At 36.4% G+C, this 19,317-nt stretch overlaps 1 protein-coding gene across 1 annotated transcript; it reads right to left on the reverse strand.

Moving 5' to 3' along the window:
* Positions 1-5,614: 5,614 nt before the first annotated feature.
* Positions 5,615-7,525, reverse strand: LOC109112740 (GS homeobox 2-like). The gene is made up of 2 exons (XM_019125641.2): positions 6,747-7,525; positions 5,615-6,469 (listed from the first exon to the last, which is right to left on the reverse strand). Exons 1-2 carry the CDS (start codon positions 7,120-7,122, stop codon positions 6,129-6,131), a joined length of 717 nt encoding a protein of 238 aa, XP_018981186.1. The 5' UTR covers positions 7,123-7,525; the 3' UTR covers positions 5,615-6,128.
* Between the last annotated feature and the right edge of the window lie 11,792 nt (positions 7,526-19,317).

The following is a 19,317-nucleotide window of genomic DNA, read 5'->3' on the forward strand; positions in this document are numbered from 1 at the left end:
CTCTAGCCCTCTCCGTTCTTCCTGCAGCCGTTCCAGAGGAGCCCGCCTTGCAGCTCACCCTCGCAGAGAAACACACATCTCCAGTTGCTCAGCACAATTATTTCCACATGTTCGTGCCGCCCGGCCGCTCAAAAGAACAGAGTCCCTTGTTCTGGAAACAAAAGACTCTAATCTCTGAGTCTAAAACTGAAGTCTTCAGAAACAGCGCTGGATACCTTGATCGGTGCTTTAGTTTGGAATCGTTTAAATGCATCGAAGTGAGCAAAAGATTGGCAACCAATACGCGCAATTATACGGGTCTAATTCGACTGACTGTAGTTCGTTGTTGTTTGCTTAAGGTGTATGCATTAAAAGTATTTTAATTTCAGACTTATGCAGACATGTGGACTGAGAGGAGAGGGAGGTATTTGATATGAGAATATTCCGAATCACTTTATATGATCAACACAGCTGAATCCGGATATATGCACTATTTAACCAACCGTAAAAACAGTAATAAAAAATCTGCAGTTATTTTTTTCGGTTTTCTAATTGTGCTGTAATTTTTATTTAATAAAATCATTTAATACATACTAATTTGTGTGTAAATTCAGCCATAATTCAGTGAAATAATTTCAGTTCAAAATAAGGTCCAGTATGGGACGAATGCGCTAGCGGGAGGGAAAATCTGTCTCAGCTACGGGACACCAGGACTTTTGTCTATCTCCTCTCAGTACGTCTGACGCCAAGATGTAGAAATCGTTTTCACAGGACATGCATATCCAGCGAGAGTTTATCTGTAATGTCTGAGTGAAGAAATGCGGTGTGAGTTTTAAGTCTAATCTCTCTTAAGAGAGATATAACCACATGGTGGCGTATATGTCCATCGGTGGGACAGCCTGCGTCCATCTCTCTCCTGTCATTACAGTTCAAAGCTATTAAGTAAGAGAGAGAAAATCGGAGAGAGCGAATTAAAGCCCCCTGGGAGTAATAAAGATGGAATCGAAGTACAAACCACATCAAAACAAATGGATTTAACTTTATTAGCACTATAATGACTTATAAAGAAAGAGTGCAATAACAGCAAAGATTTGAGGTTTGACATGCACACATAGTTCCACAGAAAAAAGAGAGAAAAACACAGACTACTAGTAATGTTTAGCACATTCTGCTTTTACTATGTTACAACGTTGTCAAATGATTTTACACAGTAACCAGCAGTAACGAAGGTTCAGTTCCAGTTACCTTAAAGGAAAATTTGGTTAATTTTCAGTCTCAGAAAAATAAAAATCTTTAACCGTGGCAATAAGCAAAGCTTATGGAGAGCAGAAAATGCCTTTAGAAGGATTCATTAGATCAAAATGGAAAAAAATATATATATACTTTAAGCATTCCAACTCCGAAAGAAAAAGCTCTCTATGTTATCTGTGCTGATATGGAGTCAAACTTTTTAATGGTCAGTTGTCACTGGCTCTGACGCGCTGTTTTCACACACGCGCTGTCCAGCGTGCTGAAGCTCGCCGTTTTTCTTTATCGGCTATATATTTGTGGGCGTGGGTCCGGGCAGAAGCGCTATTGCTCTGCGCGGAGGAAAACTTTATAATGAATGCTGCTGGTTAACCTTAAACGCAAACACTGAGTCAGCAAAGGCGCTTAGCACAGGAGCGTGTAAAATGTTAAAGTAAACATTTAAGACACTTTTTCGGTGGGCGTTGGTAAATCTGAAATGTCAAGGCAAAAGTTAAAAAAATTATTATTATTATTTTATTTCAAATTATTGAAAACTGAAAATATACCCTTAATATTCCAAAATAAAAATTCAATTAAATTAACCCACTAGAAACTAGAACAAAAAAACATTAACAAAAAACATTTATTTAATGTAATTACAAGAAATTTTTTTTCAAAAAGTATGGGTTAGAATTCCAGATCCTCAACACTCTTTAGTTTAAAAGGAAAACTATGAACTGAAGAGTGAAAGCCGTTGGTCTTTAGGCCAATTTGCATGCAACTTTGCAACAGGAAATTTTGAGGACAGACATTAAATTTCGTAAAGTTTCGCCTATAGGTGGCGCTATAACCGAAAATGCAAGCTAATTACAGCAACCTTTCGATCGAGGAAGTTGAAATTGTAGCATTTCTTTGCTGCAAGTATAGCATAAGACAATGAAACATAGTAAACATAAAATATTTTGATAAATACCCAAAATGACTGCCAACAGCCAATCAAAATTCAGCAGTCGATTATTTAAATTACAAACGACCCACAGTATTCCTATTCAACAGTAACTTGACATCTTTACCATTTAAAATGCCCCCGCTATTCCATTCTCCATAGGGCCTCATATTTCATGAAAACGAGCATGTATTGACTAATTGTACTGTACTTACGATTACAACCAATCACTATAAGAGGCAAACACACCATAGTCTTCAAATCTGTATGCTTTTTAGTATGAAATTCAGACTGAACTGAAGCTCATATTTTGGTCTTGCTCTTGATTTATCAAATCTTTACACTCTTAAGTCTAAATAGAGCACAATGTTCATAAAGGAAATTCTGTTGATTTTTCACATGTGATGAAAATCACATGTTTTGTAATATCGATCATTCAGGATTAGTGTTATGGCATCAAATGGGATCAAATTTGTGTTTTGTGCCTCAAAAGGAATCTTGTTAAAAATAAACTCTTTTTCCCGCAGTTCCAAAAGCCGTGGCCTGCAGTTTATGCGCTTTGGCTGCTCTTGTGTTTGTTCTTGCAGAATTAATTCCTTAAAATAGATATTCAAAGTACTCAATACTTGTTTAGAGAGACAAAATACAACATTTACAACATTTACATTTCTGCATTCATTATGATTATTTACATCCCTCAAGTATGCTTTCCAACCCTCAATCAACAAAGAACACTAGTCAGTAGAGAAAAAGCAAATACCCTTTTTTTGTTTATTCTCCAAATATTTACACATGTCATTATGAATTCACACATATCTGGAATAGACTGTGACCAGGACTGAGACCTTGAAATAGAAATGCCACCTGTTCCTCAGGCACCTCAGCAGGTTCCTCTCGCATGGTTGTGTGTTCTATCTATCTATCTATCTATCTATCTATCTATCTATCTATCTATCTATCTATCTATCTATCTATCTATCTATCTATCTATCTATCTATCTATCTATCTATTTATCTATCTATCTATCTATCTATCTATCTATCTATCTATCTATCTATCTATCTATCTATCAACTCCTATAGCAAGGCCACTTATACCAGACCCTGATTACTCTCATTTCCACCTGAATGAGCTGACCAAAGTAATGAATAATATTCTATCCTCTAACATTGTGTGACGGATATAATATAATCATATATTATCTCATTCAAAGCTGACCTCTTTTTACAACGGCTATACATTCTAATCCAGCAAAGCCACTAAGCACACTTGATAATATAGTGGGCACGTTCGGGAGCGCAACAATGGGACGCCTTAAAGAGGAGCTGACACGTCTCAGAAAGGGCCCATTCTAGAGAGCCCGACAAAAGCGCTCAGGACATATTGTGTGATGACCGAGTTCCCACTAAATTAAGTCACCATGGACAGCACTGATGAGACACGTGTCTAGAATTCCCAGTTCCATCATCTTTGAAACAATCGGTTTTGGACGGAAAGCCCAAACGATGTTAACGGCGTTTTTCAGCATTTCACTTCGCAGTTTAAACTATTAAAAAAGCAGTTTCCGCGACTGAAGACAAAACAGGTTTTGGAGGCATTCATTACCCGAGTGCCTCACTTCTCTCAAGGCGAAAGCAGCTGCAAGCGCTTAAAAGGGGCTTCTATTAATTGCTCTTTGTCATGCGTAATTGCCCATTTTGCTACAGTGCGTAATCTTTTAAAAGCTGAGCCGTACTTTGTTTCCATTTAATATTTGGTTGTAAGCATCGGATTCTCTAATATATCTGGTATTCAACTGCACCCCCCTCCAATTGATATTACATGCCATAACACCAAAAAGAAAGCTTGCATTACCTTTCCTCACATTCTGAATATGAATTTTCTAAAGAGTACAGAACAGAGTAAGCTAACTGCCTAACTAAATAAATAGTACAACCAAGTAGACCTAGACGTGTTTTTAGGTTTGTTTACTTTTTAGTAACTTTATTAAAATTAACGTGCAATTTTAATTTTTTAAGTTCCAAACTCGATACTTAAATCTGATATTAATAAAGTGACAAGTAACTGCGGTCAACCGTATCACGTCTGAAAAACGGGAGTCAGTTCTGAGACGGCTGAAAACTCTTTTGTCGGGGGTCTTTCTCTCTCACACCTGCGAGGGTTGAAGTCTAATTCGATTAATAAGAAATTCAATATATATTCATTCCCTCGATAATATATGATCGTGAAGCGAGACGTGAAAGGAGGCCATTTATTCCCCCTCTGAAAGGACCTGCGTGGGACCAAAATTTCACCTGCTTCCCCTCTCAATTAGGAATGTATCCCAAACTCTGACGGAACACGAGTTAAATTAAGCGTTCGCTAATTTCCTATCACCCCTCCTACGTAATCCCTCAATTTTCAGCATGCCCCCTCAATTTGGCCCGAGTTGAAAGGTTCAAATAGTGCCTAATGAAACAGTGACTAAATCGTTTTCTCGCGCGCGGAGGAACCCTGTAGACGTCTCGTGAAAGGCCTTGAGCTCGCCGCCGTCGGGGGTCCGCCGGCTAAATGTGAGTTCCTGGCAGGACAATCTAACCTGTCAAAGCCTTTGGCCAACTCTGCGTAGCTTTTTTTCCTCGCTCGTATTGAAGGAATTGCTACATAAGCTACCAACGTGGGACAAAAACTGCAATTAAACTCCTTTCGGATTAACTTAACAGGGGGACAACCGTCTCTTGAAAAGCACACACAGAATAGGGTCGACGTATAATTGACTATCACCTGGCTTGTGAGTCGTGAGATACAAATTCTCTCTTATAGGCCTTTTGTGGGCTGTGCATTAGTAGGGAATATACGAGAAGAACACTGGAAAATAAGTAAAAATACATCTCATATGTTCAAATGCTACTTAAACACCAAGTGAGACTGTGCAGTTAAATTAAAGCTCTGAATAAGCACCCGTAAAGTAACAATTAAGTAATAAAAAATCAAAAACAAAAATAAACTGCATGTATGCCAACAAATAAGTTTCACATATAGTGTTACACTTTAGGAGGCTTTTAAGGAAGGAGTTTCTCCTGTTCTCTTTGAAAAGTATTCAAGGGGTCAGAAGGCTGTGGAGTGTTTTTTCTTAATAAAACAAATGCGGATGGCGTCTTACTAATACACATTTAAAACTGTTTGTCACGTGTTTATACTATAATACAACAAATGCAAATCTATCTATCTATCTATCTATCTATCTATCTATCTATCTATCTATCTATCTATCCATCATCTATCTATCTATCTATCTATCTATCTATCTATCTATCTATCTATCTATCTATCTATCTATCTATCTATCATTTCATTATGTGGCCACACGAATGTTTATGTATAATGTTTTGTTTTAATGTGTGAAATATTTAAACAGGTGCCTTGTTCCAGTATAGAAAAATGAATACAGAACTCATATGAATTTCAGAACTCACAAGTGTAGTTACAGAAGTAATTTTATTTAAATAAATACAAATATACACATTTTCTTTAATATGGACATAAAATTCAGGTGGAAAAAATCACAGTTTCTCAGTAGTCTAGGAAAGGTTGGATTAACAGTCTGCGTATTTACAGTATCACACAGGGAGTGTTTTATCTTCTCTATATATCCAACATTTATTCTTCAAAGAACAGGGAAGATAGCATGGATTATCCGTGGTCATTTCAAAAACGTTTTCACTTAAACTGTAAAAACGTATTTTACTTGCATTACTTAACTATTATTTCAGTTTGTCGTACGGATAAGACAAATAACTGACTTGAGTGTCAAGGTAAAACAATAGTCTACTTTAAGAGGAAAGAGGGATGAACTGGTAGTAGCTAAACTTCCATACCCTTCGGGTTATGGAAATATGGAAGACAGAGTCCCATCAGTCGTTTCAACGGATCCGTACGTTTAAATGTGCCATGCAGGGTACCAAACTTAAGTCTATGATGTTCGCGACGCCCCTAGATAGGTGAAATCTCCTTCTCCTCTGTTGCCGACACGGGTGACAGAGATTCTTCATCTTCCGAGCGTGGATAGTGTGAATGGCTGCCCGAGCATTTGCATCCTGCGTGCGCGCTCCGTTGCGTACCTTTGCCTTCTTTCTTGTGTTTAACGCGGCGGTTTTGGAACCATATTTTCACCTGTTTCTCTGACAAGTTTAAATATGTGGCTATTTCGATCCTGCGTAAGCGGGAGAGGTACATGTTAGATGAGAATTCTCGCTCCAACTCAAGCAGCTGAGTGCTGGTGAAGGCAGTGCGCATCCGTTTGCCGTTCTGTATGTGGCTATTGTCAGACGCACCTGTAGGAGAAATAATAAAGAAACTCTTAAAATTACGCCAGTGCCAACCAACTTTGCGAAATAACTCAACGAATGCCATTAATATGTCATTCTGTGTGTTTGAGAAGTAAATGTGCCAAACATCAACATGATTATTAAAATATAAAGTCGACAAAAAGTCAAATAAAACAAGGTAAAATGCGTGAAGAATGACTTTTGAATTCAATAAATTGCCAAAAATTCAAGCGTCTCGTCATAAGGAGTAACAGGTGTATATCTTGCGCGCGTACTCACTCACCTAGAGATAGACAGTGATACCTCCGAGGGTCAGTGACGCTGTAGCTCGTGGGCGGGTGTCCGTGTCCCGGGTGCGCTAACGCGGGGCTGTGTTGGTGTGCTACCCTCTGACAGAAAGCCGCGTCACCGGCGGAGAAGCCCTGTCCCTTCAGCAGTGGGATCCCGCCGCGGGGAGAGTGGATATGCGAGGTTACGCACAGCGGACAGACACAGAAGGTGCCGGACTTCCGGGACGGGCAAAGGGGCGCAGTGACGCTCATCACTCCTGGAGAATGCATGCCAATGGGGATGAGAAAGTCCTGTCCCGTGTGCTCGCTGAGAGCCGGGCGAGCGGGATCCTTGATAATCAAAGAGTCTACGTAGAAAGACCTAGACATGATAGCTTCTGTCTGCGTGGGATGCTGATGGTGTCAGTGATACCACACTGATGGCGTTGCTCCAAGGACTTGCGCAGTACACAGTTGTCTTAACACTGTTCTAAAGCCCTCGGGAGCTGGCTTATGTTTGATAGTTCAACAAAAGGGACCCCGGAGAGGGCCGGCCCTAACGTCACCCACGTGCACTTACGGCCCAGGGGCTTTAGTACCTCTGGTGTCCCGAGACACGTGATGCCCATGAGAGCCTCCAATCAAATATTTGCCAATGCAGTCTTGTTAGCTCGCGGGTATGCGCTCCTCGACAGGCAAAGTGGCACAACAGCTCTGGCAAGTGCGCCTACTGAGATATCAACAATTATCCCTTTATAATCCTGGTCTAATATACTGCATTATTATTTAGATTTCCAAATGATTTTGAAAAAAGGCAGGCCTATATATTTCTCACATGAACTGAGCTTGTCTGTGTAGACATGAAAGTAACGTTCTCCATTTCAGATGGCAAATTACACCTCAGAAGAAATAACTCAAGAGATTATTGGCCAAAATCCATGCTATAAGAAGCCTTCATAGCCTACTGTATTAGGGCTTCCTAGATCTAACCTTAAATTTAATAGACGAGGCATCCATGCATTTGTATGTTTACAACTAACAATATGCTACAAGAACATTTCCCCGTCTATTCAGTTGAATTTATTTATTAATATCAGGGCTGAAATGGGGAGGAGTCCGGGAAGTGAATTTCGAGGGGGGACGGTGTTTCAGTTCCAAATGGTTAGGTTTATTTGGAAATTAAAGTGATTTCCACATTTTATCCATTCAAAAGGCGACGAGAGCGATCCCAGTTCTGCACATAAACGTAGCGCTGTGTTTATGGTTCGTTGCGCAATGCAGATTTTTGCCATAATACCAGCAGACTGCAGCCAATAGAAACGCTTCTCTATAGCTGCGCCTCTTGCTCCTCACAGATAAGATCGTGAAAGCAGACTGCAGTTTATCATTCATTATAACAAACTATATAACAAACTATAGGCTAGACACAATGTCAATAATTGATTCAGTGTTCAGTGTAGAGATCTTTATTAATTAAAAAATGGAAGTTTAGGAGATATCGATAAACTAAGGAGGGTAACAGCTTTTTAATGATTATAAAGAGTTTGCAAATGTGAAATAGAATTTATACAAAAGTTTTAAACATTTTTATTTTATACAAAAGTTAATATTAAGTGACTTACATTTTAGGAACATTGTTATCTATTTTTCTCTATTTCGTCAACAAAAAATATAGGTTCAAAAACAAAGTCACAGCTGAGCCGCTGCGCATCTATAGTCTTTGGCTGTTTCGTTTATGAATTAATCTTTGCTTTTTAACAAATGGAGTGAGTCAATGATTCAGTGACCCATTCATAAAGAGAGTCACTTTCTTCGTTCCTAAATGAATCAGCCGTTCCCATACTATAGTAATTTATACTATTATAGTGTTTTTAAACTATACTATAGTAAAGTATTTGAATTAATTTGTTGTGGTAATTCTATAGTTGCTGTGGTAATATAACAACTATAATATAATCAATTACTTTACCCAATACTGTACGAAGTTTTCTACAACTATAGGGTATATTATATTACAATACACTACAGTTTACTGCAGTAAAATTTAAAGCATACTACAGTATTTATTGCAGTTTATGAGTTCACTATAATTAATACGACAGTATGCTGTAGCATTCATTAACAATGTGTTGTAAATACTATATATACAGTATAATACACTTTATGGCTCAAAACACTATAGTATTTACTATAAATTACTACGAATTTTTTTCATTTGAACAAATCGATTGAATGAATGATTCAGTGACAAAGACTTGCTGCCACCTGCCGGCGGTTTCAGTTTCATTTTTAAAGTATAAACTGAGTCATTTAAATCAAACTTTATATTTAAAACATTAATCTCAATAACATTGTTATTATGAGATGCATTAATGCCACCTCTGAATCTTGTCAAAAATTCTGTAAATATGCCTTGTGCTGTGCAAAGATGAATTTGTTGATGCTGATTTTATTTGACTGGTAGCTTATGCGTCCCGATTGTATCTTATTATTTTAATTGAATTAAGTAAACTTGTTGATAAAGGTTTACAAATCTTTTTTTTTTTTGCATAAAAGATGAAAAATGGCATTACAATGGTTAAATAAAAAAACTTTTAAGGAGTCAAATATCAACGAGAAGGTTAATTTCTGTAATGTAAGCGCAGAATCATTAAGAATGCAGTAGAAACTGCTAACTAACTTATTATAGATTATAAAGTGTTTTATAATTAAATACATCTGAAAAGTCATCTAAACTTACCATTATTACCCCCGCCCCTTTCCATGATAGAGTCCCCCCAGTGATTTTTGGCCATTTCCTCCACTCATTACAATTATTAACGTCGTCTAGGCTTAGAATATGACTCTAATAATCAAAATTCTTGCCAAGTATTTCTTGTGACAAACCCTCTTTTTATTCAAAGACCAAAAGTAACTGAAACTAAAAAAAAAAAAAAAAAAAAAAACTGTGTCTATGCAAACCAAATGCAGCTATAATCATTTGGTTCTCGTCAGTTTGGAAAGATCTCTAGCCGGCAATTAAAGATTTATGATTCTCAGTGGAGTCTGAGCACTTGCAATTTGATAGCGATTAGGATTCAATTAGAAAGTGTTTATTGTGGATTTTTTTGAGTGGATAAACAGCCAGCTATTTCAGAAATGCGTTAATCCCTCACCTTGTGACAATAATTAGTGGGTTTGATCTCTCGCAGGGTCAGCAGCGGGTTGAGCTTCCACTTTCATCTGCGCGCGAACGCCTCTTACTTCCAGACACTACGCGATGAGGCCAGTGGCGCGAGCGAGCGAGCTCTGACGAGGTTAAGTCTCCCCAAAAAGGAAGTTCTGGCATTATTCTACCTCCTACTCTGTAGAGAGAAACTTAACCCCGTCAAATTTTGTCTGAAAGTTATAACAGCGAAAGTAATGGTATCAATCTATGAGAGCCTGTGTATGCAGGCTGCAAATATCTTAGCTCACACTCATTTACAGGGCTGAGACCTGAGCTTTTCAATAACATGCAAAACATAGTAAAATCAGCTCTCATTTAGAGCGGCTTTTATGGATGTTAAGATAGAACTGAAAGTCTACCAATAATGATGGAGGCCAAAGTTCAAGCTCAGTAATGACGATTTCATATCAGCATCACCAAGAGGCTTTCATAGGCATTTAATTGCTGAAATCAGCAGCAAGTCTCATTCTTAAACGAGGTAGAATATGACTTTAAAATGGGCTGAATTGGGGAGGCGATAAAACAAACACATCTGTCATTCTGGCTGTAATTGTTGTAATGGAGGAAACTCGGCGTATGAGACATGAGAGAAGAGAGTGAGAGAGACAGAGATGAATGACAACCCATGCGGAATGATTCGCGGCGCGCGCCCTTCATACCGTCCAGTCTTTAATATTATTTTTTTTCCCTCCATAATTCTTCACTATAAAATTTCATTGTCTATTAAGTAATCCCACAAATGAGAGCCTTTATGAGTCTGTAATGAGCTCTAATTGCCACGACTAGCCGGGCCACGTGGAAGGATTTAAGACTTAAGCCGTCGGGTACTGTGCACAGAGTGTTACCTAGCCATTACTTTCATAATTCAAGGGGAAAATTAGCCCATTTAAGGAAACAATCCTTTGATTCCTTTCATTCTGCCTCGGGTGATAGGAATACATCTTTGTCTGCTTGGGTTAAGACGGAGAGTCTAACAAACGCATAGGGCCTATTTAAAAGAGAACTGATTGTGGTTGAATAACGCAGATATTGAAGATAAAATGTTGCAAATACTCTAATCAGTATTTAAACACCTTTCAGTCGTACTTTCTAGTGTTGGCCAGCTAGGGCCTATACAAACCCTGGGTTCTGGCTTAAATTAACTGCAAGTTTACATTGCAGTTCATTACAGTTTAGACAAGTATTGAGTATAATAAATCCTTAAATATTCTCCTCGGGTCCTCGATACGCTGTAAGTAGGTTACCACATCGTGCTTGGTATTGGAATCAAGGCGAGTGATATAATCAAGAACATCTAAAAAATATAATATATATAGGCTATTATATTATATATAATATATATATTTTTGATTTAGTATTAACGAGACGTTTTTTTTTAAACATTCGATATTATTCTTATAAGGCCTATTTCACATTTTGCCCCTTACTATGTGCTAGCGCAAAGGCCACCTGGGGAAAAAAAGCCCACTGAATGTAATTTTCTGCCAAAGCACTAAAACTAGGCCTACACAACTTTCATAAACACCTGTAATACTTCCACAAACTCTTTTGCGTAAATGGATGTGAATGGATTTGTTGTGATGGTTGTGCAAAAAGGGTCCAAACTGACTGCTCTAGTCACAATGGAGTTTATTTTTTGACATTTGACTTTATTTTGACTTTATTCATACAGAACATTGACGAGTTCTGTATGAATAAAGTTGTTATAAAATAGCATGAGTTAATGTTAACTATACTGGGAGAGATTATAGATAATAAAAAAGCCGTTATTATCAGCATTTAGGCTATATTATATTTACATCAAATACGAGTAGCCTATCTCTAATGTGTTGAAAATGAACACAGTTGTCAGCGTATGGTGGCAAAAGCTCTCACCTTCAGTTCCGTGCAATATTGCACTATAAGCGGTCCATAACTTGTATTGCATAAGTGTCATTAATTTGTGTCAACGCCTTCTCACAAAAGTTGCATTGTGGCGCAAGGGGCCAGCCTGCGGCCCATCCCGACTGATACAGTGGGTGATTCCCCCCATTCCCAGTAACTAAGCAACACACGGTGAATACTGAAAACTGAAAAGAAACACTCGGGTTTTCAATATAGTCTTCAATAGCAAGGGGAAAATGAACAATGATCCCGCAGACAACATAATGCGGCGCAGTGACTTTTCATTGCCAATTATCTCCTTCATCTGAATAGCAGCTGCAGGGCCTGCTCTTCATTTCATCGTTTTGGGGGGCGGAGTGGGGGGCTTAAATTCAATTGCCTGTGTGTGTCAAAATCTAATTTATGTCTTAATGACGGATACGATTTTTATGAAAAGGAGCCGGAGCCACACACATAGGAATTTCTACAGCAAACTGGAACTGTTGCTTATTCCCAACGTTTTCCTTTACGGATAAACGACAATATATATTTATTAAGATTAAAAGTTTATTTCTCAATAAACACACAAAGAATGGTGAGACCGAAGGAGAAGCCATGTAATCAACGCGCAAGGAGAGGCCAGAAAACAAGACAAATGCCGACAGATTCGGTGATGCTGAACTCAACGTTAACCACAAAAACTCCTCTAACCTCATTAAAAGAATCCTCTCTCTCATCACCTTATTAGAGCGCACAACTCTCCCTAATAGCCAGCAGTTCTTTCCAAAAGAATAGGCAAACATTCACGACTAAACCACAACAGGCGAGACGCGGGAGAAAATAGCCCTTATGACGATTGCGTTTCGCTTGACTTGCTGAAATGAAATGTAGTAAATATGTAAAGGTCTTAATCAAAGGGCCATAGAAAGCTGCAGAGTTATATCCAAACCACTCTTTTAAAATATATATGAACTTGGGAGGTCCGGTGCTGTAAATTAGCCACAATAGACGTTTACTGGTCCGAGATAAATATGACCATATTATAATAATCAAATGTATTCCATGTTTTCCAATTGAATTCCCAGTTTGTTTTAAATAATTATAAATCTAAATAAACTTTATTTAGCATCTGAATTTAATATAATAATTTTAACTTAACATTTCATCTCTTGTAGAAGCAGTTTTGTACAAGCATAAATTGTAACAAGCAGTTGTTGAAATCCTTTTTTTATTATTATTATTATCTCCAGTGACTTAATGAAGTCTATCTGAATCAAAATACCAGTAAACATATATTTAGCTTCAGTCATTAAATTAATGTGCCAAATTTGGTAGCATTTTGTCAATAAATCATCTGAAAAAAAATAAATAATAAAACATCTGAAAAAAGAAATAAAAATATATGAATTATATGAAAAGTTAATATATTATCATATTTTCAGAATATTACTAAACATCCAGTTTGTAACATAATATGTGTTTACTGTTAAAAAGGTTATAAAAGGTGCATGCACCTAATAAATACAATTACCAATTCAGTTTAACACAGATCTTAAAAAGGCAGTTTAACTCCATTAGGAAATTATTTATTTTGCAGAAGTATCTGTAAAATGCAAAGTATTGTTAGTTTATATTTAATTTTACAAATACAAGAAGAATAGGAAGAATAGTCCTGTTCCTTTTGTCAGAAATGAATTATACTTCCTAATTAACTATAAAGTTAGCAGAGCACAGATTTGGCAGACACTGATGCTCATTTGTGTTTCATTATTCTGATGAGGGTTTTCTCTGTTCACTCTCTTGTGAGCAGATGCACACTTTATTGATTGACTCTATCATGACTGGAGTGTGAGTGTTGTGTTTTTCTGTCAATTACAGTAATGTTTATCATGGCTCATTACCATACGTCATTGTTATGCACTTTTACACACACAAACACACACACACCACTCTCCGCAGATTGCCCTCTTACTAGGGAGCACTAGTTGATTTTAATGACTGCCATCAACCCTTCCCTCTCTCGCATTCTCTTCCCCCCATCACTTCCTTTCTGGATGAACAGGGCACACATGTTATAAATGAGTGTATGCTGCCATTTTCAGATATTATCTGCTGTCTTTTCTTACTGTGTTAGTTATGTGGATGATTTTTAGAGATTAGTTTGAGAGAAGAGGTCATCAGTGTCAAGATATTACTATAAATTGGGATCAGGCCATCCAGAGCCCATTTGGCCAATGTTAGGAGCATCATTTTGCTTTGTCAATCTCTTACTGACTGTTATTACTTTCTTGCTTGTTTGTGTTCATTTTTGGTACTATTATATTATAATACTGTTCCCTCTATGTATTGCTAGCACCACCAAAACTCCCTCAGTCCTGTTAACAAATGCTTAGGAAAACATACCTTAATTACAGCCACTGACATTCTTGGTATGTAAAAATACTTAAGAGTTTAATAACACTGCTAAATGTAACCTTGAGCAAATCCCAAAATAAATCTCCATTTTCCTAATGTACATTATAATGGCTAAATACACTTATTATTGATTTAAGTTTTTTTTTATTATTATTCAGACAAAATAGTACAGATTTGTAATGTAGGCCATTTAAGTGAGTGAGTGAGTGACGTGACATTCAGCCAAGTATAGTGACCCATACTCAGAATTAGTGCTCTGCATTTAACCCATCCGAAGTGCACACACACAGAGCAGTGAACACACACACACACTGTGAACACACACCCGGAGCAGTGGGCAGCCATTTTATGCTGCGGCGCCCGGGGAGCAGTTGGGGGTTCGATGCCTTGCTCAAGGGCACCCTAAGTCGTGGTATTGAAGGTGGAGAGAGAACTGTACATGCACTCCCCCCACCCACAATTCCTGCCGGCCCCCGAGAGCTATATATAAAGAACTACATAACAAAATATAAATACTTAAATAGTAGGACATTACCACCAACCAAAATTTATCAGTTTTGCCATAACAAAATATAAATATAATTATTGACTTATATTATTAGCCAATTGCAATATCCTATATTTTAATGTTTTACATGTTAAACATGTTAAATTAAAATGAAAATCAACCTAATTAACCTAAAATCTCTTTGTACTTTGCATACCTAATGTTATGTCTCAGATATCTTTTCTAATAAACTCTCTCTTATATATCCTCAAGTTCAGATAATCAAAACATATCTTTTTGCAGCAGTGCTGGGCTTTACAAACAGAGTTCTGCTCTGTTTGTACATTTAATCCAGTTCCCAAGTTTAGCCTGGCCTAGTGCGTCAGTGGGTCGAACTGCTTATTGAGTCATTTGAGGTTCTCTGTGTTTACATAAACATCAGCCTACACTAGTAACCTGTGTGTTCTATAGGCATCGCTTTGAAGCCAGGATAAGCAGTTCTGGAATGAATTGAGCCATGCAGGAAAATAAGTCAAAGCTAGGGTAAGTTACTGAAGTGCTTGTATTTTTAGCATGGTATGTGAAATACAGTAATAATTACTATACAGCTGCATACAGACATCTTAATGCTACCTAGATTACAGATTTTATCCTCAGAGCTATTGGTTTATTCATTTGAAGCATTCTTGTTCCCTGATTTTCCAAAACACATGCTTGCATAAGGTTCACAAATAGGAATAGATGCAAATGTAGAAGATTGTTAGATAGCAAAGCAACAGTTATAACTCTAATGGAGCTTATTAAACAACAGAGGCATAACTGGATGAAACACCTGACTTAACCTGATACTGTCAAAGAAAAACAAAGTTTGGGTTGGAATTTTCCTTTGTCTAAAATAGACGTAATATTGAAGAAATATTGCAGTTGAGCCCAGTCAACAGCATTTGCAAATAAATAAATAAATAAATACAACTTTTCCCTTTTTTCTTAAAAAACAAGCAAAATTTAACAGCTTACTGACATTTTTCATCTTTTGGTGTTATGTTCTATATTGACCATGAAAATGATGAGAACAGCTTTACAGCTCAAATAATATATATATATATATATATATATATATATATATATATATATATATATATATATATATATATATATATATATATATATTATTTACAGTAACTTACAGTAAATAAAAAATGAATTGATTGAAGCTGATCTTGAATTAACCCATAGTATTTCTTTTTAACTATTTATTTTCTAAATGCATGTTATTGAGTTTATTGTGAACAATTAATCCATTACGTTTCATTTTGTTGACAGTTAATTTTTTATCAGAATATCATAACTATTTCATAACTATCATAGCTATCTTCCAGTAAAACGACAGACTTCCCTCTGGCGATGTATGCCGGACTGTTTAAGCCCCGCCCCTTTCTCCACAAGCTAATGTTTATCTGCCTTCATCTTATCAACAACTGATTAATAAAACCACGTCCCAACCCTACATTGTTTTTCTTTTTAGATAATCCATTTTTCTTTGATGTATATCACTATATGGAAGAAAAAAATTGTCGCCATTGCATTAAAATCTTAAAGATTCAATGCACGGGATTTACAAATGACCGCAACTTGATTGGATGTTCTTCATTCCAGTGTTAAATTGTTTACTTTTAAACTTCCCTATAGGGCTACAACCACCATCAATCTTTTGGTCAGTGTATAAACTGTTAGCTTGCATGCACATATTGCCAAAAGACTAATATTTAGAAAACACTTTCATCTCCCACTCTGTGCTTTTCCAATGCAACATTCACCCACACTACACCTCAATAACACGCCAACATGCTATGCTACAAGATTCCATTCAAGCCATGCTAAAATGCACTAAAACAATCTGAATACTCCTATAAAAGTTGTGATTGTTGTGGCAGTCCAATTAATTTGTGTGGGGAAAAGCACTCTACAGTCTGGGGTGCACTTCATGTAGCTGGATGAAAAAAGGACTAATTGAATTATCACAACTCTTTTTGGTCTCAAATACGAGCTTGAGGATAAGGAAGCCTTTTAATTCTGTATGGAAAGCTTCCAGCAGTGTTTCAGCCACCTCAGGATAAGGTGTTTTCCCTGTGTCTCATTAATTGTGGCAGTTTTGTGCTTCCCTGTGTCATAAATAGCTCAGAGGACCTTAATGTTGTGCATGTACAGAGAGGAGTGGGTAGATCTGAAAGGGCTGTGCTGTGCCCCTCTCTCTCGCACTCTGTCCTGTTTAACTAGAGCTGAAGAGACTTTCAAGTGTGGCTGCGTCTTTGTGTTGCCTTAGTCCATTTGTGTCTGTCTGTGTGTGAGTGTTTTGGGGGTAGGGGTCTGAAATTTGTATGCAAGCAAGCGAGTTGGAATCCCCCTCTTTCCCACTAGAGTTTGTATCCTCTCACCTGCTCGCTGCAGCGACTCTAGTTCAAGTCAAGCAGACTAATGTGGATGCACGTGCGAGGCCTTTGCAGCACCTGCCCGAGTCTCCTCCATCTCTGTCCCTTCCTCTCTATATCTTTCATTTGCTCTCTCTTTCTAAGGTCACTACCTGATTTCTCTGGCTCTGTTTTCTACTGAAACATGTAGTTTCATCCTACGTGAGAGTGGATTGTGTATTAGGTTATGCGTGACTCAAATCATTTTTGTTGTATAGAATCAGTTACTTCAACAGTTAGTAAATACATTTCACCTGTGTGTGTGTGTGTGTGTGTGTGTGCACGCTTGCAATGTTTATTTTATGTATAATGTAATTTATATAAGATATGTCAACATTTCTAATAACAACATTTATTTTTTATTATTATTATGAAAGAAAGAAAGAAAGAAAGAAATTTAAATAACAATAAAATCAAAACAAACAAACTTAAAAAATAAATATACAAAAAAAACAATAAAAATAATAATAAAAATAATAATAACCATTAATAATAATAATAATAATAATAATAATAATAATAATAATAATAATAATACAGTAAGATAAAATGTTGTTATTCCCATTAAACAAACCAAAATAAATTTTGAAGTACAAGCAAAGTAATCCACACAGCTTTTGAATAGTTCTGTCTTGAATATTTCAGAAATGTTCAAAAACAAAATATCAGAAAGAAAAAAAAAATCAAGAAATAATTATTATCATAATCATAATAATAATAACAGGGCTATAATCAAATCGATTAACTGTGATTAATCACATCCCCCCAAAAAGTTTGTGTTTACATAATATATGTGTGTAAGCTTATATATAAACACACACACACACACACACACACACACACACAGACACACAGACACACACACACACACACACACACACACAAATAACAAATGAATAGGGAAAGAAATTATATTTTAATATTCCTATGAAATAGTATATATTATTATGAAAATCTGGTCAATTATTACTCCCATTATTACACTTCTTTTTTTCGTTACATGTTGCCCCAAAAACACATTAATATGCAAATTAGATTTAGTTTAAAGATACGTTATATATAACGAGAAAACCTGTTTATGGCCATTTTATACACATTTTTCATAAAGAAAATGGTATATTAAATCATTCTGTTATAACATAGTTGAGAACTATCTTTCTACAAAGTTTGGTAAAAAATAAAAATCCAGAAAACTAAAAATGTATTGGTGATTAAAAAAAACAAAAACAAAAAAAACAATTGTTTTTTCAGTTTTTTTTTTCTTTTCATTTCTTTTTTTATGCTCTAAACAATGTAATGACATGAAAAAATACATTATTATTATTTTTTTTTTTTCCTAAAATGTTTTGCCAGGTCTTAAAAGGTTAATGGCCTTTTTGGTAACTTCATGACTGACCATGACATTGCATGCGAGTAGTAAATGATACAAGCTACAGCGCGCGCCGGCGCCTTTGTGCGTGCAGTTGAAGAGCACTCGCTCCAAGCACAGTACCATTTCCATGCTCGTGCGACTCACGCCTGGCGCTGAGGTGAAGTTGGAGCACGCGCCTGAAACAAAAGAAAAAAACTGTTGGCCAAACCTGGTCCTGCCCCTGCGTTAACTGTGTTAAATATTTTTACACGTTATACTGAAAATAATTAACGCCTTTGTTAACGCGCTAATTTTGACACCACTAATATATAATTATATAAAACACAAATATATAATTGTTTTATATACAATTATACAATTACAAATACAATTACATGTGTTCATATATACACATGTATGTCTTTATATATAGGGCTACATATAAATATACACACATATATTATGTAAACAAACTTTTATTTTGGATGTGATTAATTGATTTGACAGCACTAACTAATAATAATAATAATAATAACAACAACAACATTTTCCTATTTATCTGTCCTTAGCATTTGCTATTTATTTTTGTCATTTATTATAAGCATGTCTGTTTTGTGGAGCGACTGGAATAGCATATCTGGTTTGACTTGGGGCATGAAAAATAATTTACTTCTTACCATTTCTCTCTACTATTACCATGTGTGAAGTATTCACGGGAAAAAAAGTCAAATAAAATAGAAATTCAGAAAAAGAGAGCCTCAGGACCACCTTGACCTTTGACCTTTGGCTTCTG

The sequence above is a fragment of the Cyprinus carpio genome, chromosome B20 (assembly GCF_018340385.1).
Source record: "Cyprinus carpio isolate SPL01 chromosome B20, ASM1834038v1, whole genome shotgun sequence".
NCBI classification, from domain to species: domain Eukaryota; kingdom Metazoa; phylum Chordata; class Actinopteri; order Cypriniformes; family Cyprinidae; genus Cyprinus; species Cyprinus carpio.

What these genes read in the sequence shown, in the direction of transcription:
- LOC109112740 (XM_019125641.2), bottom strand. Translation starts at nt 7,122, where the DNA reads ATGTCTAGGTCTTTCTACGTAGACTCTTTGATTATCAAGGATCCCGCT. An exon ending in GTATCACTGTCTATCTCTAG is followed by an intron (nt 6,470 to 6,746) that starts GTGAGTGAGTAC and finishes TTTCTCCTACAG; the next exon opens with GTGCGTCTGACAATAGCCAC.